The 24,466-nt window shown below is 40.6% G+C and overlaps 1 protein-coding gene and 1 pseudogene across 9 annotated transcripts in view; one reads left to right on the top strand and one right to left on the bottom strand.

Moving 5' to 3' along the window:
- Nucleotides 1-24,466, bottom strand: part of PCBD2 (pterin-4 alpha-carbinolamine dehydratase 2) — a 46,506-nt gene extending 22,040 nt beyond the window's left edge. For 3 of the 9 annotated variants that reach the window (XM_015598143.2, XM_025040588.1, XM_015598142.1), the window contains exons 1-2: nt 24,385-24,460; nt 21,475-21,606 (exon numbers count right to left, since the gene is read on the bottom strand). In XM_015598143.2, coding sequence (XP_015453629.1) covers nt 21,475-21,606; nt 24,385-24,387 — 135 coding nt within the window. In that variant the 5' untranslated portion in view covers nt 24,388-24,460. Of the gene's footprint in view, nt 1-2,499; nt 2,606-21,474; nt 21,607-22,527; nt 22,674-24,384 lie in introns of all 9 variants that reach the window. The other 6 variants (XM_025040590.1, XM_025040591.1, XM_025040589.1 and 3 more) reach the window with 6 other exon arrangements.
- Nucleotides 9,532-21,313, top strand: LOC112471912 (annotated as a pseudogene).

Below are 24,466 nucleotides of genomic sequence, written 5' to 3' on the forward strand. Positions count from 1 at the left end.
CCCTTACACAAACAGTAATGTTCAATTAAAAAAAAAAGAGTATTAGGTAATAATAGCAACAGCAGCATCTAGTAGGCACAAGGAATAGGATATCTCTGATTACTTTCTGATTGTTTCGACATTAACCATAAATTACTTTATCATTTACATGGAAACACTTGAGTAAACTCTTTTCTGATCAAGTAGCACCTTCTGAACATAACTGATTCTTGCTGACTATGGATCTTAGTGTATCTCGGAGCCTGAGATACCACTGATTCTCAATGTTTACTTCTGTGGACAAAGGAAAAAAGGGGAAAAACACAATGGGCATTTGTAAAATGACAAGTCCAGGTCAGGCACTCACTCCACCCCGTGACTAGGTTGATGATGCCTATTTTACAGAGCAGAGAACTGAGGCTCCGAGAGGATAAGTCACATGCCCAGAGTCACACGCCTCATAAAAAGTGTGGCTGGGGTTTGAATTCAAGTATGTCCAACTCCAGAGTCCCCTCGTGTGCATTTAGGACAAATCTCTAATGTCAAAATATACCTTTTCCATTTACTTCTTTTACCTAAATGCTAACTACAGCAAAAATAAGTTCCCTGTAATTTTTATTTTAAAAATCTGATTACAAGAGAAAAATAAAGCATTACAGAAGGTTTGGAAAGAGAAAAACATATATTTTTTGTTTTTATTTTTTCCCTGTGCCCTTTTTTCCTACAACTGCCATGATATTTGTTTATTGTGCATCCTGAACCTTCTTATAACATTAAAACATCTTCAGTTTCCATGTGGCTCCTGGTCTTCTTTACTTATTTTTAGAAGCCGCACACTCTCACATAGAATGGGTAATTTCTCTTTTAAAAACTATTTCATGTAAATGGGTAAATCATGAAGAAGGAAGATGTATACCAAATATATCTTTTTAAGCCAGACCTTCTAAACATAAAGATTCTTTGAATTCTCTACCAATACACATTGCTAAGTTTCAGGGGCAAAATTAGAAGAGTAACTGCATTATCGGTGGTTTATGAAATAAATGAGGTCTTTTTTTTAATGCTTTTTTTCAACATCCAGTGAAAAAATTAGATAATATGATGAAGTCTTCTTTAGCTGAGCACCTATTAAAACCACCAAATAGTTCAGGTGGCAAAAATCTGCTACGCCAAAATCATAACAACTGAACCCATGAGAACCCCACCCACTGAACCTTGAGACAACAGGGACACTGCCATCAAATTCTCCCGTGTGCAGGCAGTGTGCCCTGTGGAAGGATCCCTACAGATTTCTTCTTTGGGACCCAAATTCTTAACCTCAAATACTTCTTCCAGACACATGTGTGACTAGAGGCATGCCAGCCCACTTTCACACTCAGCTATCCTATTTGTCCAGGAAAGGCCCACTCACTGAGGGGCTATGAGAAGGCAAAAGAATCAGGATGCAGGAGAGCTTTATGAACTTCTATCATTAGTGCTTAGACAAAAAGTACGGTCAGTCCTCTGTATCCATGAGCTCCACATCCACAGATTCAACCAACCACGGATCAAAAATATATTTTTTAAAAATCCCAGAAAGTGTCTTTGCAGTGATAGGACAGTTCTGCATCCTGGCTGAATGGTAGTTAACAATATAGAATATGATTTTTAAAATTCAATAGCCTTATACACCAAAAAAGTACATGTGAAATCTAAAGTCTGTAATTTAGTTAAAAAAAAAAGAATCCCAGAAAAGTTCCAAAAAAGCAAAACTCAAATTTGCAACACACCAGGCACTACCCTGAATCTACATGAAGCTGCAGCCTCCCACCATTTCCCAGATCCTCAGTCTCTCTCCAGCACTTATTTGAGCATTGTTCACCTTAAGTCTTGCCCGTAGGCTGTTTTATATAAGAGACTTCAGCATCCACAGATTTTGCTCTCTTCAAGGGGTCCTCAAACCAAGCCCCACGATATCAAGGGGCTCTGAAATGATCTGCATCTTACTTTTCAAACTTATGATACTGATAGTTTCATAATGAAGGCAAAGTCCCCATTACCCTCCTGGTCTGCCTAATCTTCCTCAAGCACCCAGTGCAAACTTGGGGGCCATGACTACCCTCCCTGGTGTTCTGCAATGTCTTCATTGTAACCTTGAGAATTAGGACCAGTTGCAAATCTAGGGTTATAATAAAACAACAACAACAAAAAATACACTGAACTCTGAATATAGAAAGTAGGCATGAGGTCAGAAATAAATTGGGGGTGGTTCTGAAAGAAATGGACAATCCAGAGAGCCACATTTCATAAGACCAGCAGGGCTGGGACGAGCAGAGGCTGCAGCAGTTACCTGGCCCAAATCTCTGAGGCCTGGAAAAGCATGCCTCACCATTTTCGGTGTGAATTCATTTTCTTTATAAAAGAGGTGTTCTGCCTTAACCTTAAATCTCTCTGGGCCCATGCAGAATGTTATGGAAAAGGGCCTGAACAGTCCTGTGATACAGAAAGACCGAGAAGGAAAAGTGTGCTTGAGGTACACACCTAGCACGCCCACCTTGGATAGTTACTCCTCGCTCGGCCTTAGCTTCACGATAGGACTCCTCCCATTGTGTGACGATGCCCAGCATAGAGATAAGGTCTGCATTTCCTGGTGATTTAGGAAAAAAAGAAGATGAAGAAGAAGAAAAGATTTTTCTTATAGCACAGACTGAGGTCTCCCTAAGCCAGCAATCATATTGTTTAAAAGTGATGGTTTTGATTTTCATGGTAGTTAGGGAAAAATCTACAGTTCTCTCTCTGGCATCAATGACCTATTTGGGATCTCAGAAGTGTTTTTACAAGCTCCAGTAAAACTTTAAGGTACTTAAGTGTCCAATTTATCTTTGTTTCACATATTGTGAGAGCAGACCCCAAGTGACAATGTCTGTCCCAGCCTTTAAGGAAGAGCACTTTTGAATTTCTTATGTTTCATTTGTTGCCTTCCTTAGATGCATTGATCATTTTAGGCCTGGAGACTGTGTCCACACATGATGGATGCTGCACAGGATTTTGGCAGTCCCTGTTTTTTTGCACAGACTGGGGCACTGCCTCAGATTTCAGTAAAACCCCTTCAATGATGAGGAAGGTTCCGGTGACCCAGTAGATGTTCCACACATATTACATGAGCTTAACAGGATATAGATACAAAGTTCTAAAAATTACAGAATCTAAAAAAATAAAAAATAAAAATAAAATTTGAATATAAGAAAATCAACAACTGTATTAACATAAGCTTGTAACTGAGGTACAAATTCTATCCAGCCACCTTCTGTTTGTGTACCACCTTCTAACAAGGTAGGGCAGCACGGAATGATGACAGCTAAAAGAAATTCACACATGCCTAGTTTGAGAAGGTTCCAGGTTGGTGTTTTCTCTCAAAATTCAATTTTATTCAGTATTTTCTTTATATACTTCCTTTATACAGTAAATATGGTCATGCATATTCCAACCCTGATATTTTTAAAGACTAAAAACACACTTATAGTAAGGGATTTAAGAAAAACATGCTCACAAACCCAACACTAGAGAAAATGAAGGTTAAATTAATATAGCCAGTATTTATATTATTCCAATTTATATTATTATTTGCTTTATATTTAAGCAAAGTACAGGTAGGCCCTACTTTATTAAAAAGCTTAAAAAAGTATAGCTAAATAAAGAGATTTTTTTTGGTGTGGCACCTTTCTTTTGCCACTTGTAATTTTATGAGTTAGTAATAAATTACTTTGGTTACTCAAAATAAATGGGAAATGGTTTGGGTTTTAATGTAATTTTTTTAAAAGGTGGTAATAAATTCCTTTAATAGCATTCTAAATATAAATATATATTTTAAAAGTAATTAAAATTTCTAAATTTAATGCTTGAATTTCAGACAACGTTCAAGCATTCCTAACTTCACAACCTCCCAACTGTATACCTTCTCCATGCCCCCCAATACTACCTAAGCACCAGCCTCCCAGCCTATACCCACACAAAACTAAGTTTATGGTTAATTTCCATTCTAAGTCAAACTCTAATCCAAACTCTAATCCTGTGTTCACAAAGTACCCCACCCAACGCACTACCATGTAAAGAGTCTTTTCTCCAAAGTAGGAGGGTTCACAAAAGGCTGATGACACTGGACGAATAGTGAAAATCAGCTACAAAACTCAAAAGTTCCACTGATAGCCATACCATATTATAGACATAAAATGGTTAGTTAGTGAAAAAGCTACTTCGGTATGGCTCTGCTGCCATTTCTTAGTGAGAAAATGACTTTTAAAAGCTAGTCAAGGCTGAGAGGCAAGGCTAATAAGGCCACTGCTGGCTCCACTCCGGTACCCAAAGTCAGCAGCAACAGAGGTGGATCCTGAGACATGCATCATGATAAATACTGAAAGGCAGAGACACTGTAGACATGGAGACTACAGGAACTGTAGACCAAAACTCAAAACCTCGAACCCCCACACTCACAAAGCTAAAACGTTTCCTCGTGTGAGAAACAGAACCACCGCTAACAATTTTTGGAAATAGCAGTTGAGTCTTGGCTCAACTGGATAATTTTGTTCTGCACCAAAAACAATTCCATTCAAATTCCCAAAGTCTACGAGCAGATTCATACTAATTTCAAGACACAAATTCCTTCCAAACCCAATGAAATGAAAGGCAGAAACCAGCAAAAGAAAAAAATTAACATATATAAGATGGTTTGCCATTTTATGAAAAACAAATGAAGAATTACACTCACATCATGCTGATAAACTGAGAGGCTGCCAGTGGTTTTCAGGGCAGATGTAACATTTTAACAAATGTGATTGTTTGTGAACGAAATAATTCTGATCAAAAACTTAATTGCAGCCAAAGTGAGCCCTGGGCTGTGTCACCATAATCCATTCTGACAGGAAGCAGTGAGTGGAGAGTCCTACTGTGAACGGAGCACATGTGAAAGGTCAGCTTTGGCCTGGAACTTCAAAACCGTTAACGTGTAAAACAGTGTGCATTAGAGCCCGGAATGGCTAACCACTGGATTAGCGGATGTCCGCTGTGTGGGTCTGATGTGCTTTTGGCAGGTAATGGTTAATTTGTAAATAGGCAATGTATTGTAACTTTTTTCTTTGCCTCTTCCCAACATTTACCAGCAGAACTCATTCTTAATTACAGGCCCAGAATACTTCAATATTAGATTTATAACATAATCTCATTACAACAAAGTTCTTATTTTTAAAATAAAACTTATTTTTAATAATGTAGTGAAGGAAAAGTTGCATATATTTAAAAAGTAGATGTCGACATATGAATGAAAAAAATTTTCATGTAAAATTAATGTTTGTTCATCCAATAGCAACTACAATAGCCAAAATTTGCCAAAAGAGGATTTCATTAGAAGAAATATGTACTTTACTCATATACCATGATCTAAAAAATCAATTACACAATACTAATTTGCATGGCTTAAAACAAAATTCTAAATAAAAATGCACTTAATATCAGTTTTCATTTTCAACATGAGTTACTTATGAAAGAACCAAGCTAAACATTGTCTTTTAAACCAATGCATGCAAAAGTACTTTACACATATTTAGTGCTATAAAATTATTCCATTTGACCTTAAATTAGCCATTTCTCCTATATCCAAACCACTTAAGGTAAAATAGCATTAATGAGGGATAAAAGCTGACACTGGATACTTCAATGATTATATTAGGGTTTAACTCAATACTGAATTGAGGGGAAATAATACTTCTCTCTGAAAATAAGCAGGTCTCCTAAAATAAATTTTATTTCTGTTCTCAAAATCAGCCTTCTAAGGTTATGTCTTCGGCCATTGGACAGATGCAGCCCCAGGGCCCTGTGCCGGCTAAATCCAGGGATCCTGAAAGTGGCTATGTGGCAAGGGTAGCCTCATCGCTGGCAAACTCATGATTCCTATTCCGTTCAGAATGTCAGCTGACATGTGCTACCAACTGGAATGGAAGACTGAGGTCAGCAAAACAGAAAAAGAACTGTGGTCAGCAAAACAAGTTATCAATTTCTTATGTTTCTGCTTTCCATATAGGATCTGAAAACTTTAATGTATTTGGAAGATTCAGAACCTTCCTAACAGTTAGCTCCTGCAAGTATGGGATACATACTTTTACTAATCTGCTGCCCTGCACCAAGCACCACTGGGCTCTAGGCCCTGGGACACAGTCCTCACCCCTCAAGGAGCTTACAGTGTGCGGGGAGAGAACAGAAAGGTCAATCATGAAGACCTGGCAAGAATTAAGGAGGTGGAGGAGGAAGCCATCAAGAAAAGCTGTGTGAGAGACTGCTGCTGGGCACATCCCCTCGGTATTTTTATCACCCCTACTCTCTAGAGTAGGAACTGCAGCAGCAATCCAGATTCACAAGCAGGGCACCTAAGTTACCCTAGGGGCTAAATTTATCCTAGGTACACAAATACAAGAGCTGTCATAATTCAACCAAAAAATATTTTACAAGACTCCAAATTGGTCGTTATTTTCTTTTACCATTAAGTGATTAATTATCCCTGGTAACATATTAAATATATATACTGTAATTTCAGCCTCACTCCTAATCATTTTTCCCATCACCACAACCTCTTCAGTATAGGAATTCTTGGCTACCATTCCACTTCCTTGGTGAGGCTCTGGCTCAGAGGCTTATAAACTTACCTCCAGAAAGGTGGTCAACAGCCTCCACACTGAGCTCCAACTTTAGTCGGCATGCCCACTAAGGGTTAGGGGCCCTGTGCTGAGGGCTACATGCTGCCCAACCCTCGCTGCCAACACTTTTTATGATTCTCTCACTCAGGAGCAAGATTACTGCTAAGGCAATCACAACTACTGATGATGAAAAAGACGTTGCTTCCTTCTTAATTGGCTTACATTTGTTCACATGTCTTATAAGACTAAATGTCCTGAAGGCTGAACTTATATTTAATTCAGTTTGGACTGTTACTTTCACAAATATAAGGAAATATGTTACCAGTTTCTTTTTAAGGAGCCATGTTCAAATGGGAGGACACCAAAGAAATTAATCATTCAATTCTTATTTGTAGAAGCAGATTCTCTGTAACTTGTAAATTATCTTGATTTATGGTGAATCATTATTGTATTCACAAATGCTGGAAAGTTGGTGAACAACATGATATAATGACACCCCAAAATAATTTTATAACTGCAGGTGTGCGAATCATAACATGTGGGAGATGACTCAAAGGATAACGGGGAATAAAAGTTTAGGAAGGGTCACATAAAGGAGGCAAAGGGGTGAGGGCACATACTCCAACTTTCCAAGATGTCTTTAAAGCCAGCTACTTGTTTATAGGCAGATGCAGTGGCTCAGTCAGGCACAGGCAGCGGAATCAACAATTACGTTCAAACAAGCAAAGGCAAAACGCTCCATAATTTACAACAACCCAATCACATTGCTCATTCTTTTGAGGTTAAATGCTACTGACATAAGCTACACCTGAATCCAATCAGAGCAGAGACGTTGAGAAGATTCACACGAAAGGACTATATTTGTCACAAATGGGTTGGTTTCCGATCTTAATGTAGCCAAGTTGCTTTACTCTGACCTCCATTGAACAAATCAACTTAATGGGCACTAGGAGTGCTATAAAACTTAACAATGGAGTGATTTTTAACTTTTAAAATATAGTTATGAAGCAAAATGTTGGATAGCTTCTACAATACTGGAAATCAAATTAAATCTAGATGTTTTTTAACAGTCTTGACAGATATAATCCTAGTTACCATGTAAATTTATGGTAAGCTGCTGTGATATTAGCCACAGGTGCTACTTTTAATATATGAGCCGCATCTGGCTGGGAATAGAATTTCTCAGAGGACTGAAAATGACCTCACTATCAGACAATGGAAGGGGGGTGGGGGAAAGACCACTGTGGCATATAAAAAGCTGAAGATGTGGTCCACAACTAAATATTTCACATAAAATTCATTATAACTCTGCAGTTATAGGTTAAAGGATATTATGCTTTCAATATTTAAGAGGCATAGATATATTTCAACCAAATATCCAGAAGATTAAGAATGTAAGACAGTTATGAATACCCTGGCTATGTATATAATACCAGTTTTCCAACCTTTGATCAGGGTCGGAGAAATGATGCACTAAGACTTGAAAAGAAAATTCTTTCATGGTTCCCAAGCACATGACATGATTAGACACCACCAAGCATACCAAACTAAGATGTAACAGTTACTGATCTCTCAGCAGCAGCGACTCTCCAGAGCCTGGCCAACATCACCAGTTGTGCTCTAAAAGTTCTTTGGAGTCATTCATCACACCCAAGAAAACATTCTCACTGGGCGAAATTCTTTTTAAAAATCACAATAAGTAATTACCATTCTGAGTTTCAGAACCAGCAATATCTCCCATAGACAAACACAAAGAGAAAATACAACTTTCTCTTACCTATCTATTTCAAAAATAAAAAGATGAATATGTATAAAACATAGAAGTGTTTCCTTTCAAGAAACCCTTCCTAAACCGTTTGAAAGTCATCATTTTCCAGAGAACTGGCAAGTGTGAAAATGTGATAGAGGATTTACAAAGATTTAATTTCCTCTGAAATAACTCTTCCCGAATTCAACAAGCCTTCTTTATCTGAAAAAAATCTCTAAAAGAGAAACATTTTTATGAAAATAGTCCCTACACTATTGCACTAAGCTGTAAGAATGGTAGCTACAAAGCCCTATAACATAACATTTTCCTTCTAACCTTCTCAAGTAACTTAAAGGGCTTGATTTTTTTTACCTTCAACAGATCAACTCAATCTAGGCGATGATTTCTATTTACTTTTTTTTTTCATGCCTGATCTCAATGGGCATCAAGGTCTGAGTATCTTTAGCAAGAAGAGCCTGGTATGACTCTGTGCAATCAATTGACAGCATTTACATGGAGTGTTTAGAAAAGGTAGGCTCATAAAGCCTATCTATGAAGATGGTTAGTTACTATAGAAAGATATTGACTAAATTAAATATAGCCTTTTGTTCAATGGAATAGTACATATATCCCACCATTAAAAATCATGAAATAAAATATTTTACTAACAGGGAAAAATGTTCACCATACATTAAGTGAAAAAGCAACTGAGCAAAAAAATCTACTATGTGACCCCAAAGATACATACATACATACATACATACATATATACATACATACTCACAAAATATACATTCACATAAATTGTTTTTTTAAGTGTGTCATCGTACTACGTACAGATCACCCCATCATACACAGCAACTTAGCAGCCAAATAAGCCGGTCACCATTAGAAACCATCTGTGTCTGGGAGTAAGGAAATGAGAGAGAGGAAAAGTCCCTGGTGAGAAAGAGTTCTAGGTAATAACCTATAGGAGACAAAAAGATGAAAAACACTATGTTCTCCTGGGGCTAAGGACACTGACTAGGATCACCAACAGTGAATGCAATCACGGGACCTCATATACTAAAGATACACCTAGGTAACATTGGGCTGGGTACTGGCAAGAGCTACACAGGTACAACCCAAGCATCTGCCCTCAAGGTGCTTATATCTTAGCTGGAGAGAGATACAAGCAAGTAGTTACATTTCTCTGCTGCATGATCAAAGTTGCACTTAGTCACATCCTAATTTTGCCACTGGTTTGTCAACTTGGGCAAACCACTTCACCCCTAGACGTCGGCTGCCTCATCCCTTCCAGCTCTAATGTTCACAGGTTCATTATCAAAACAAGGCTGAAAGAACACCACAAGCAAGATAACCTGTGGGCTAAATTCTAAATGGAAAGAACAGACCACAGAGTAATGTCTGTGCCTACAAGGACATGTAGAAGGCACATGAGCTTTACTTCGTCTCCAGGCTGGCCTGCACCCCCACCCCATCCAGACCATCTTGCTGTGGTTGCTGATGACCTTCATGCCACTTAATCCAATGGTCATCCTTTGGTACTCATCTTACTTGGAGTCTCAACAAAATTTATTCCTCTCTTCTTTTTAAAACACCATCTTCTTTTGGATTCTGTGATACAACCCTGGCCTGATTTCCCTCCAATTTCACTAAAAAGTTCTTCTCAGTCTTCTGCCAGTAATTCTTTTTCTATACAATCCCTAAATGGACTGAGTTCTGAGCTCTATTCTCTTCTCACACTATAATTTCTACCTGAGTGATCTCTTCTACTATCTTGGGTTTTTCCATACGCACCTATGACTCCCCAATTATCTCCAACCCAGATCTCTACTCTGAGTTCCTAACTCAGACATTAAACTACCTTTCAAGTTCACATCTGGATGTCTCACAGTAACTCACAGTGACATCCAAATCAGAAACCTAGATTCCTGCATCCCATTCCTGCTCCTCTTCCACAATTCCCCAGGTCAGTAAATATCACTTCCGACTACTCAGTGCCTCCAGGTCCTAAATCTGGGAGTCATCTTAACAACCCCAGCTCTCCTTCCTCACAACCCATTACCACTCTTCCCTAGAGAAACTTGAGTTTTCTCTTTAAACTCCAAAATATAGCTCCAACCTGTATACTTCTCTGCTTCCCTTCTGTCACTGCCCCAGGCTACAATCTCCTGTTGTCTCACCTGGATACCTGTAACAGGCTCCTTACTATCCTTCCCATGTAATTTTTGCTCTCTCCCCCTCCACTCCAACCTCTGAGTACTCTGATTGGTCTTTTTTTAAAAAAGGCATCAGCCCTTCAACCGCCTCCTTCCACTAGGCAGTCCTTTTCTTTGGGGGGCGGTGAGCCTTTGAAAGTCTAGCGACAGCCTGCCCGCTTCCTGTAACACCGCATGCGCACCCCTCCTGTCGTCTTTCCACCATCTCTCAGTGTCGCCATAATGGTACACATGAATGTCCTGGCTGGTGCTATCAAGAGCATCAACAATGCCAAAAGGAGAGGCAAACACCAGGTTCTCATTAGGCCATGCTCCAAAGTCATTGTCCAATTTCTAGCTGTGAGAATGGTTACATCCATGAATTTGAAATCATTGATCATACAGCTGGGAAAACTGCTGTGAACCCCACGGGCAAGTTAAACGAGTGTGGAGCCTCATATTTGATGTGCAACCCAAAGATCTAGAAAAATGGCAGAATAACCTGCTCCTATCCATTGTACTAACAACCTCAGCTGGCATCATGGACCAGGAAGAAGCAAGGCAAAAACACACAGGACAGAAAATCTGAGATTCTTTTCCTAGGCATGTAATACATATGTGCAAATAAAATGCCTCAGTGGGCAAAAAGAAAAAAGTACATCAGTTTATCACTTCCTTAGAGAGGCCTTCCTTCACCACTCTCCTTAAACTGAATTAGGTCATCCCATTACTCCCTCTAATGACACTCTTCTGTTGGAGAGGCAGTCTCCACGCTGGCGAAAGGTAGGGACTGCCTGCAGTCAAAGCCCAACTCCACCGCTTACCAGCAGTAGGGCCTTGGGCAAGTCACTTAATCTAAACCTCAGTTTCCTCACTCATAAAATGAGGGAAATCGTATCTACTTCACAAGATTTTACAAGAATTAAATGAATAAATACATGTAGTGTCCTTACCATTTGCCCAGCCCAGACTTTAAGTGTTCATTAAACATTAGCTATTAGGATTTTCCTTCATGGCACTTAACATAATTTGCCACTACATATTCATTGGTTTCTTTGTTATGCTCTCCTTCCCCCACTATACTGTAAGCTCCATGAAAAAGGGGCAATATCTGCTTTGCTCACCACTGCACCTCTAGTGTCTAGCACAGTGCCCAGCCTAGAGTAAGTAAACTAATAATTGTTTATTAGTATTGAGTGCGTAAGAGTCAGGAAAAACTTTCTAGAAGTGGGTGGAATGTGGACAGATGGGAGTAGGACAGGTAGAATGGAGCATAGAAAGGTGAAGAATAGCTTGCATAAAGTAGTAAAGAAATGAACTGAGATGCTGAGGGTCTTGGCTCCAGCTCCAGCATGGCCAATAATGTTTTGTGTTCCCCCTTTCTAAGCCTCAGTTTCCCCGCTTCTTCAGTGAGAGGAAGGACTAGGTGACCTCTCAGGTATTTTACACTTCTAATCTCCAACTGAGTAAAAATGCCTCTTGTAGAGAAGTAGTGAGCGGTAGGATTAGGGCAGCTTTGAAAACTTCTGAAAAGATATCTTGTAAGATATAATAAGGAACTGCGATTTTCTGAGCAGAGACCAACCTGGTCACAAGAAAGCAGCCTGCAGGCCACTGGAAGCACACAGGACCTAGAGGTGAAAGGGAAGGTTGTCAGGACACACCTACAGCAAGGTACTTGAGGGGGAGGGGAGGGTACCTAAGCAGAAGCTCGGTCTTGGTGAAAGACACTAAAGGAAGACTGACCGGTTCTTGGTGAGTGATCACCAAGATAATTCTTCAGTTTCCAATCTGGGTGCTTGAGAGGATGGTGGTACTACTGGGAAAAACAGGCAAGTTGGAGAAAGACAGAAAGACAAGAGCTGTCTTTCAGATACTCTAAACCCGAAGCAACGCTAAACCCAGGGAGAGAGCACAAGGACCCTTGCTGTCAGTCTTCAGCCCAGCTCACTGAACCAATCTGAGGGCCCTCATCTCCTCAACACATTAAAATCGGATGTGCCCTCTTCCTCTGTCCTTGACCTATGCCACCTGTTGACCCCTCCCTTAGCTTTTTCCCCTCAAAAAACCCTATCAGACCCTTGATGGCCATCTCAAAACTGTCCTTTCTCTAGGCAGCCTTTCCAGAGTACAACTCCTTCAGCTTATTACTACTTCACATTTTAGTGCCTGGTTAACATGGCAATTTTAAAAATCAACTATCTTGTACAATTCAGATGTGCCACCACCCCAACAAAACTGAGTCTTCTTCTGAGCAAAAATGAAATTATGTACTTCTTTTGCATCTTCCACCTTCCACACCTTGGGCCCAAAGCAATGCTCACTCCAGTGGTTGCCAGCTCAAAGACCTCACTACACTACTAATCCCTACAGAGCTAGGGTCACTGGCTCTCGGTGGAGAAACCAGGGAGCTCCCAGCCCCAACTGGGTCTACTCCAAGCTCCTGGTGCACATCCACAGCCAGGGCTGCAATGGTGAGGACAGGGCATATGAAGTCAGTTTGATGAATGATATGGGTAAAAGCCAGTCCTGCCTTGCCAGCTGAGAGCACAGAAGCAAACAGATTCATTAGCAGTGTATGCTGTTTTGATGAGATTGATTTTTAATGATATAATTAAATGACCTCTGATTGCTCAACAGTGATATTTGTTCTTAAACAAGTACAGCTTTGTGTGTTTTAGCTGGTGAACAGGGCCTTTCTCAGGGAAGTATGGTCAAATCCATTTAAGGTAGAAAAGTACCAACTTTTCTAGTCCTTGGAAAATAAGATAACTCCAAAAAAAAAAAAAAAATACCTTCTGTATCACAGCAGGATCTAAAAATGTTGCTGTAGGAACCAGAGATGTGATCTGGCACCTACTAACTGTGACATGACCCAGTGTGACTACTAACAAACCCATGATCTCAGTCTGGCTTACTGTCCTTCAGTAAAATTCAGCGATTTCATTCAAATCGAGATCAGAAGGGCAATACAATGGTAAATTATCTACAAAACAGCAGAGAGGATGTACTGCTTTGTTTTACTCAAAAGAATGTAGAAAAAAGAGCGGAACACAAAGAGCTCAGAGCCAGAGTAGAAGACCCTCGCCCACCCATCTGCACTGGTGGGCCGAATCCCTCCTGAGGACAGCGCAAATGGTCACAACCCATCCACAGAAACGTGAGTGCAGCGTAGTATTTGCTGCTAGGAAGAGCTAACTAGCTGATAAGGCCACGCCATCAGGCGCCCAAAATCCGATATTTTAAAGCAGCTAAATACAAATTTCTATGTCATGGACCTAATGTGCCAAAACCCTACTGACAAAACTTGCTGTGTAAACCTGAACACTATTGATAATGGCCGTATTGAAGCAATGGCATACCAAAGAAAAACAGAAACAGAAGAGAAAATAGCAAAACCAAACTACTTTTAAGTTATTATTTAAGGTCTCCTTTAAATTATTTTCTGTAATTACTGAGTCAGCAGTCCACTGTTATTAATTCATATTCAACCTATGTAAGCGGTACCAGCAATGCAGGCTGAAAAAAATGCCTCAGTAATTTCCTAACTTTTGAGTGTTATTTTCTTGTCAGTTAAATTTAAAGCAACCCATTTGTGACCACATTATATCAAGTTAATCTCATCTAAAGTGCTTTGCAAACTCTAACAGCTACACTAAGGTTTTATACTAATGAAGGTAATTTACATAAATGAAATTTATGTCAATGCATTTCATGACAAATTTTTCATTTTATAATGATTATAGTACTTATATGATAACATCTGTTGATATTCACAGTCTAAACCTGGCAAAGATTTAAACCCACAACATTTTCCATGCATCATGTACATTATCTGTGAAAAGCAATAAAAAAAGCAATGAATGCATTAATCATACCAATATCATCTGCAAAGCATAAATCTGAAATACCTTTCACGTCAGCTCAAACTGCTTTTTATTTTTTACACACCTGATTTTATGCCATCTGTAAAAGGGCAAGACAAAGACTGTTGAGGAAATTATATTTCTTGGCTGTTTGACTTTTACAAAATACTCAGGCTAAGTTCTGTAAACAGAAGATTTACTATACGATCAAGAAAAAATGATGCAGTTAAAAGTCCATTTTTATTAAAGGACAATGTAATGACCACAGCATTCTCACACTGTCATGTTTGCATTTTTGACACCTGTTTTACATTTCCCCTCATCTATCTATTGCATGTGTTTTTACAAATACGTATAAGGTCTAACTCTATTGTATAACATAAATAGCAGAAGCAAGATTCCAAATGATAACATTTTGGACTCTAATTTTCCTATCCTGGTGGCACCAACACTGATGTCCAGCCGCCACTGACGAGATTAGCATGGGCCTGCCCAGGGCTCCCTGGGACTCCAGAATAACTCCCAAGTGAATGCCAACATGAATACATCACCCAGATACTTTTATAGCATCTCAAATCTTACATCAAGTTTGCTAAAATATGAGTATCTCTACTCCCTGTTACAGTGACAGCTAAGGACACTTTCTAAGGTTTCCAGGTGGCTGTGGTTACAATGGGCACATGCTAAGCACAGGCTAAGCACAGGCTATTGTGTGTGAAAACCACACAAATTTTCACTTTCCTTGGCTTCCAGACACACAGACATCAGCCCATATTTTAAAAGCAAAATGACACTTTCTGATCTGTATGATGCGTAAGCCTTGGGAGCATCCTCTCTGGGACTGCTTCCCTACTCTAACCAGGCAGAGTGAGTATCCGCTTTCAAGAGTATTCAGATGTGACATTTATATTATTGCATCACTGATTCATAATTTTGATGTGCATCAAGTTTTGGTACACAAAAATGGACAATAAAACCTGAATTAATTCGTTCGGCATAAGAGCTGTTGAGACTACCACGTCCTGTAGAGGACTGTTAAGACTTTTATTGACAGGTGTCTTTCTTCTGGTATCATCAAGCCTTTGACTTCACTGTGTTTCAAAATGTCAACCATAAGCCCAGTATCAAATTCAACAAAAAAATAAGTAAGCAACAGTAACTTTCAACTGCTCTACAGCGAAAGCTCTGGGCACAAGAAGGAAAACATTTTATGAACTCCAAACTCATATACAGTGCCACTGCAAACAGATGCACAGAACCACCCCCCACCACCACCACCACCGCCATGGCCTGGGCCATTGAGAATGCCCCTTCTCACTCCAACTCCAAAAATCTTTTAATGGAAGCAGTTACAGTAACCAAACGTGATGACCAGCTATAGAACAAATAAAACTTAGACCCTGCTCTATAACAAACACTACGCTTTGACAAGTTATCAGATTGAACCATGTAAAAGTGCCATTTTTGTAGGTCGAAACTGACTGGATATTGACCAGTTCATAAGATTCAACCTAACAAAACCGAATGCCCTGTGGGCAGACCCACCTAAGAAAGTACAGACAAGGTACAGGAGCAACTCCAAGAAGGCAGGAAATCACAGTTCTTTCTCACAAAACTCAGTCCCTTTCTCCTGAATCAAAGGTGTTCTCCATTTCCGACTAGAAACTCTATCCTCCACCCATAATTCCTCATTCACCCAAAATGTACCAAACCAGGTCAGTTGCCCACCACCACTGCTTACCTGTTCCTGACACTAAGCTTGCTTCCATGCTGAAAAAGTGGTCCCAGTATCCTGGAGGGAGACAATGGGGACTGCTGTCCCAGGAAGGCTGTGCTGCTGCCCAGCCAGCCAGGGCTCCTGTCCTGGGAGGGCTCCACCTGCTGGCATCTAAAGTAGCTGTTTCCTGGGTTCCAAAGCCTCCCCTTCTGCACCTACTTGTGGAGCTTAAAATTTCCTCTGATTTCGTAAGCGTCCCGTTTGTTCCCACATATGACAATGCATAACAACATTTATCTTTATGGGACACTCACACTCACATTGCTGACCTTTTGTTCTTTCAATGCAGATGCCTTGCAGTTGCCAAACACCTAAGAATAAGTTTATATGTCACTTAGAGACCTTTCCCTCCTTATGTCACACGAAAAGAAAAAAAGCAAAACTTTACAAATGCCAATCCCACCCTGTCTGAGTCCGAACACTCTAAGTATGGAAACTTCCTGCCTCGAGTCCTAGCACTGCCATGCTCTGACTACTCACAGCCACTGTCATCATCGCACTGTCCATCAACCAACAACATACTGCAGGTGTGCTGCCACCAAGGACAGCAGGCTAACAGCAACTGAAACCTATGGCCACTTCAGCCACCTACACTATTACAATCCCTTAAGAATTTTCATATTTATAATCTCCAAGTATTTGAACCCATCTGAGCTATCAAATGCATGTGGACCAATCATATCCTGGATAAAACCTCAAAGAGAAAAAAAGTTCAAATGTATTTTGCTGGTTATTTATTATTAGAGTAAAACCTAGGATAACCCAAAGCTTTGAGAAATAGGTTTTTCGTCTAGGATCACTGAAAATGTTTCTAAAATGTATGGTTCACTTTCTACAGAAACAAAAGAAATGAATTCTAAAGCAAACTTGTGATACCATTTTACACACACTGCACAAGCAAACCATTTAAAAACCAAGTGTAATTTTACTCCTGAAGGTTTATTGTAGGTAAAATGAAAAGACTACATAAAAAACTCAAAAATGTTCATAACCCAACAAACTAAACATTTTTTACCTATATGTTCGGCAAAGATTAAAAATGTAATATACTAACTCCCAGTGTGGACTGAACTCTCGTAAGGAAGAAGGGACCAGTTCTGATGACGGTTCCCTCCAGTTTACAAAGCTGAGGCCAGAAGAGGTGCTCCCACTGCTAGGAGCACGTGGAGTACAGAAGGCTGCCCGACTCCTGCCAAGGGAAGGGCTGCGGCGAGGGAGACGTAGTCTTCCCAACGTGTGCACATGCACGTGGAAATGCTTGCTCCCACTAAAAAATTATAGGGGCTATAATGGACATCCTCACATATCCATTTGCATGTATGCAGGATTACATCTAGAAGATAAATTTCTAGAGCAGGACAATGGGATACGTGTATTTTAAAAGTTGACAGACATTGCTCAATTGCCCTCCAAAAAGATTATATGAAATGACACTCCCATCTCTTCACTATCCCATCTCCACATCGCAGCTGCTCTGCCTTCCTCACCAGCTTAGACTCCATGATCCTATGTTTTCATCTCTCTCCTGCCCCTCTGTTGCTCCATTACACTCATTTAGCAAAAGTTCAGCCCTTGTTAAGCTCAATTCCACACCTACTCCAAGCCTGCGCCCAAGCGGCTGAACGTGGCTGGACAAAACACACAAAATCTTCACTTTAAATGTTTGACCACACATTTCTAGCGACACTGAGAACCACCCAGCAACTGGCCACATTTCCCCCGTTAGTTCACTGCCATAGCCCCCATTTCCAAGATGACCATTCCATTCCTTTTCCTATCTTCCCAGATCTCCAACACTCCTCCCTCTCACCCCTGCTTGTTCTCAATTTATGACCTCACTTAAAAAAAATAGGAAAATTCAGAAGAGAATTATCTTCTCCCCAGGACAAATGTAGCAACCTAACTGCATCTATACACACAGACTCTGCCTTCTTTTTCTAATGGGCACATCATGTCTGCACCTCCATCTGCCCATTTCATCCTGTCCTCTCTTGCTGATCCAGAACTGCACTCTCACAATTATCCCCTCTGACGATTCTCAAACTGGTATCTCCGGCCTGCACTGCAGCCTCATAAATCCAAGTGCTAACCCAATAGTCACTTGGGTGACTAATAAGTATCTCAAACCTGATGTACAAGGATTAAGGATTCTTAATACCCTGCCCTCCATGCTGTCTTCCCTGGCTCAATAAATGACACCAACAGCACCACCCTTTACCCTATAGCTTAAACTAAAACCTTGGGATCACCCTTGACTCCCCTCTCTCACATCCAATTTAACGGCAAGTCTCGATTGTCATATCTTCAAAATATATGAGGAATCTCAGCAAGATCACCCTGGCTTCAGGCGTTCTGTCCTTGTAATTCTCTCCGTCTGGAATGTTCCTCCTTTGGTTCTTCACAAGCTGAGCTCCTTCATGTTATTTATTCAGGCCTCAGATGTCCCTTCCCCAAAGGGGCCTTTCCAGACCACTCCATCTTAAATAGTGCACTCACCCTTCCATCATTCTCTGTTTTGATATCCTAACATGAAATCATGTTATCTATTCATTTGTTTATTGCCCACCTTCCCCACAAGAATGCAAGCTACATACATGAGCTTATAGTGCCTCGTGCAGAGAAAATGCTGAATAAATATTTAAGTTAACAAATATTCCTTTTACAATAAAAATTAAACTAAATCTAAAAATTTAACTGCATGTACAATGGCCACATTATGAATAAACTACATCTATGGAGAAAGACTAGAACAGAATAGAAAAAAAGATGAAAGTATTTACAGTGGGATTTTTTTTATATACCAACCTATTTTAATGTTCTATGTTATTGTTTTACAATTTTAAAAAATAGATTTTCCATCCTAAATGAAAGATAAGTGAGGCTCTGTCAATGCCACAGGGTCACCACTTTAAGCATCAATTGTGAGAAAGAGAAAAGCAGCCCTGACACTAGGAGCTGGCCCGAGACCGTCAACTAGGCCTTGGTGTTGAACGTAAACATCAACATTAGACAACGCCATTTTGTGTAGTTTGCACCCCCCTCTCCTGGAAGACATCAGGACCCAGCAGACCCCCCTCAGAGAAAGCTGCAGGAATCCTGGATGGGGGCCTTGGGCCACATGTCATCACCAACTTTTACCTTTACCTGATCAAATCCTGTTCTGTGTTTGAGGTGACCAAGTGGTCTCTAGGAAATTAAGATAAAAATAAGACTACTCTGTAATGCTATCTGAATACAGACAAACCATGAACAAAATACCAAACATCCCCCTCTCTCAGCTAATGAGTGACTATTCTCGTTACCAATTACCTCTTTATTCTCTCTGTAGGTAAGATTTATTAAAATTCTGAATTATGTGTACACCTGAAACTAATATAATATTGTATACCAACTATACTTAAAAGAAATTTTAAAAGGATTTCTTCAATCTAAGAAAAAAAAAATACTGAATTATAGAATTACCCATTTTCTAACAGTATTCACTCCAGAGCAAAGCCAAATTCCTTAAAAACTCTCCTAAATCACTAACACAAGCCCAAACCCTGTAATGAGTAACACTGTCTTCCTGAGACACCCACAGTTCCCTATGGTGTGCATTCTAACTCACTTCAACAAGCAATAAGCCCAAGTTGTTCCACTACTGGTGTGTTCCTGGCAGTCTCTGGCTGGTAGGCACTAACAGTTGTCATGACACTTACAGGCCACCACTATACATGCAGAAGTCATAGGAGCCTAGCTGGAACACTGACTCCAGGATAGGACCTCAGTGCTAGTTCTCTGATTATGTTCCCTGACATCAGCTTATTTTCTTGTCATCTGCCTCTTTTTCCTAAAAGATGGACAAAGGGGGAAAAAAGTCTAGTTAATTAAATTTCCTGGTGAATGTTACAATTAATCAAGGATGCTCTGGACAGCTTCCCTTTCCTTCCATTTCTGAAAGTCACCTCAGAACAAGGTTAGAGTAGGGCTGGACGACTGACTCATGGGCAGAGCCTAAGGCAACACTACTCAAGTACTTTAAGCCACATGTTCAAGACCAATAAATTAGCCCAGGCTTAAAGAAGTCAAGCTGTACACATGTAAGAATTTTAATAAGCTTGGAAAATGCTACCTAGAGCTTATGCACACGCTTACTGTACCAATGGGATTCCCTGCCACCAGCCACATAGTGCTAAGCCCCTGACAAGAGCTTTTGAGCACATAGAGCAACAGGGATAGGCAGTTGGCCTGGTCCAGGTTTCCTCTCAGTTGTTGGGAGACTCACAGAAGGCTGGAAGCCAGATGGATGGAGAGCAGAACAGGGCATGCAGCTCAGTGGAGCCAACAGCATTTACTAGGAAAACATGTCGAAGCTTTCTTTGGTGGAAATCTGGTCTTGACACACCCTTCCAGAAACTAGCAAACACCATAATCGATGTCTGCATTTATCAACTGCCTGTTTGTACCCAGAATTGCATTAGGTACAATAGAGAGTTATTTAAGCAAACACGGTCTCTGCCTTCTAGATGCTGACACCTAATATAAATAAAAACAATAAATCTGTCCAGAGGATTAGCAAACTAACTGAACAAACATGAAATAGTCAAAAGCACTGACCTTATATAAATGCAATGGAGTAAGAACTGAAGGGTAAGTCATGGGAGATGACTCTCTGAACAGGGTGGGGCCCTAATGGAACAGTTACCTTGTTAGGCTGAGTCTTCACAGGGAGGTCAGCTTTTATGAAAGGCTTCAAATGTTGGCTATTGGGTTGGGGAAAATGAGCCAATCAGAGAAGAAGGTGTAGCTTGGGAGATGATTTAGAGACAGCAGTACAACCACAGGGAGAAAGAAAACTTGACAACCATCCAAGAAAATCAAGGGACATCAGTCAAGCTGCTGTGTGTTTCTCAACTGCTTTTACACTTGCCCCCTTCTGATAAACATAAAAAACTCACGCTCTCTTATTATGTTATTTGAAATTTGAAAGGAAACTAAATCCCCTAACCAACACCAAATCAAAGCAATAGTGGTTTCAGAATTTGATTTTCCAAATGACACAACCCACCCCCTTCTCCCAGAACTGAGAATCGCCCACTCAGTTGGGTGGTAGCAACTGTCAACGGGATGGAGTGACCATCACTGAATTCTTAAGGAAGAGAAGATTTGGATCCTGGATCAGACAATCAGCAGTATTAGAAAGAATTACAGCCTAAGGTGACAAAAACAGACCATGGCACTAACCAGAATATGTAATAATTACCTGATTAAAATTTTTGAAAGAGAACTCTTTGTAGATGGCATCTCTCTCACTTAATTCCGACCATCCTGCTGCTTTGAGGTCAAGTATAACTTGTTTCCTCTCCTCTGCTGTCAACCAGTGAGCATCTGCTGACTATGAAAAGAACACACGTTACCATCTGAAATGTAGAGATTAAACTTAAATAACCTTATAGTTGTTTTCCTTATGTAGAAATGTAGAAAAAAGTCTTAAGGACCACAATTTCTAACCATCTTTGGTTCCCTTGTTCTCAAAATATAAGGTTCTCAAAATATAGACAAAAACAAGGCTAACTCTGCACAACGTAAGTTGCCTCTGTGGTCTTGTGTCTCACCACCCCTCACTGCTGCCTCAACTTCACAATTCAGCTTCTCTCTATCAGCTTCTCAGATACCACTGAGGTTGACCAATGGTCTTATCAAAGACCATTACCAATGGTCAGCATTCTAGGACTTAGGAAACTGAGGTAAACACACTCTCCTAAGGATACCCTGTAAGTCCACTGACAGGACCAGAATTAGAACTTAGGGCTCTAAACTCCTGGTCTGCTGTTCTTTGGATGGTCCCACACCATCTCAGTAGCCTTTGCTGCTTACTCACAAGGGTCTTAACTATCCAGGTTCTCTATTCCCTTTCAGATCTGATGAAAACCAACCCCACAGTGGGGAAACACAAATGCACATTTACATAGGATTTTATATAATAACTTCTCAGGGTCCACAGACCCTCTAGACTACAGATATAAATCAGACTGAGATCGCCAGTGAGACAAACCCCCTCCACAGTCTGGCCAGAGCACTGCACAGTCCAAAGCACCTGTGTGCACTGTCCACCTTGTTCCTACTCATCCTGGTGAAGAAAATCACAAACCCAGAGCTCTATTGGTTAACAGGCCCATGTTTCCCATGCTATCTGTGTCTTAACAGAAAAAAAACCAGACATCATAGCCAGAGGGAGAAAAGAAGAGCACTCTAGAAGTCAGAAGAGCTTTGTTCTCATTCTGGCCTAAATGCCAACCAATACCTCCTGCCTTACCTTGCAAGGCTGCTGTGTGCTCAGGTGAGAGAGGGACTGTCACCCAGAAAGACTGAACTAATGTGAGAGTTCCACATCAAAGGGTCAGTGGGGGCTGAGCTGCATCCTCCACCATGAAACTGCAACTCATTTTCACATCAGAAATCCTAAAATATTTTATCACTGACATTAATGTAATTCAGAGAGCAAAGTCAGCAAACTTAAGACAACTAATTCTATAAAGAATTTTAAAAGGATGCTAATGAACCAATTTTCTGATTTCTCTTCCTTGCTGGGTCAGCTACCCTTAACCACAACTAACAAAAGAGAAAAATGAAAATGCCTTTTGGATAAAAACATTCAACAGTTTGTTATCAAAATATATTTACTACTAAGAACTAAAATATCTATTCATTCCTTTAAAAATGACAATTTCTTAAATTTTTCACACAAAGACTCACTATAGGAAATCATCTAAAATTCTTATTAAGCACTTAAATACTTTGTAAACTCAGGGTATTCTGGAAAAGAAATGGAATTATCAGTGTCCACACTGAGTAGCTGCAAAGAAAGCTATGAACCATGTTGTAGGTAATGCAGCAGTCACACTCCCTGAGCTGCTTCATTGCCCACCATCCACATCCCGAATGAGGTCAACAGTATGAACTGTGCTCACCACAGACACCTGCCCAGGAACAGGGATCATGTCCAAGACTGTGACATAGAGCCATTTCATCTACATAACATGAATGGCTTCCTTGGGGACACACTCCCTGTACAACCCTTTGTGAGCTTTTTTTCTATGGAAGTTGGGAGGAGGGAAAGGGAAAAGTACAGGATTTGAAGAACATAAACTTGATTTAAGATCTAGCTTTGTTACTTTAAGCTGTGGGACGCTGAACAAATCACTTAGCCTCTCTGAATACCAGGATCCTCATGTCTGTAATGGGGATATTACAATATGTATCTGTTGAGATTTTCGAAAGGCTTAAAGAGATCTTGCATGGGAAGGCATCCAGCATAGAGCCTGGCACGTAGCAGCCACTCAAATTATATCTGTTTATTCATTCCTCCCCGAACACCCTAATTTTACTTAAGCATCTTGGTTAGAAGTATGCCTGGAGACATGCTTAGGCGGCAGTAAGCACTCAACTTGTGCTCTCACATTAATGGTCACGAAGCAAGGTGCTTATCTTCCTTCGCCTCCGAGATATTTTTAATTTCATCTATGAAAAAACTTCAAACTGCCAAATGGGCTCCAACAAGCAAAGTAAGAAAATCAAAGGGTGAGTTTAATGCAACATTTCCCCACTAGGTGGTGCTGCAAGTTAAAACTTACTCTCAAGTTAATTTACCCGCAATACGTTAATTTCTAAAGCAGGAAAACTAAAGGACGCCTTCGGAAGAGGAAAGAAGAATCGGTGTCACCAAGAAGGTAATTAACAATTCCTCCAAAAAATAACACCAAAACAAATGAGTTAATTCAACATCCGGTCACCCCGTTTACAGCGAGCGCGCCATGACGAAGACGGTCCCTGCTCTCACCGAGCGTACAATCTAGAAGGACGAACAGCACCTTCAGTCACATCAAATGACACTAGCCATCAAATATTTTTACAATTACTTTCATTAAAAAAAAAAGTTGTCCTCGTTTATTTTCCGGTTGGCAATTTCGTAGACTACGACGGGATGTTTAAGCCAAAGGTAACCTGGAAATGCCAGGGGCATCCTTGTCCCTGACCAGCGCGCCGGGCAGGTGTCCAACGAGGCTACTCGGAGTCCGTGCCCGAAGGCCAGGCCTGTGCAGGTCCCTCCCGCCCGTCGGCCGGCGCCACGGGGCCTCGCCCTCCTCCCGCACCGCGGGCCCTCGGCACTCACCATGGCCGCGGCGCCCGGAGTCCGACCCCACAGCGCCGCCAAAAAGCGCCGCGTCGCCCCCCGCGCCCTCAGAGCCGCCGTC

Source organism: Pteropus alecto, unplaced genomic scaffold (assembly GCF_000325575.1).
Source record: "Pteropus alecto unplaced genomic scaffold, ASM32557v1 scaffold78, whole genome shotgun sequence".
Lineage (NCBI taxonomy): Eukaryota > Metazoa > Chordata > Mammalia > Chiroptera > Pteropodidae > Pteropus > Pteropus alecto.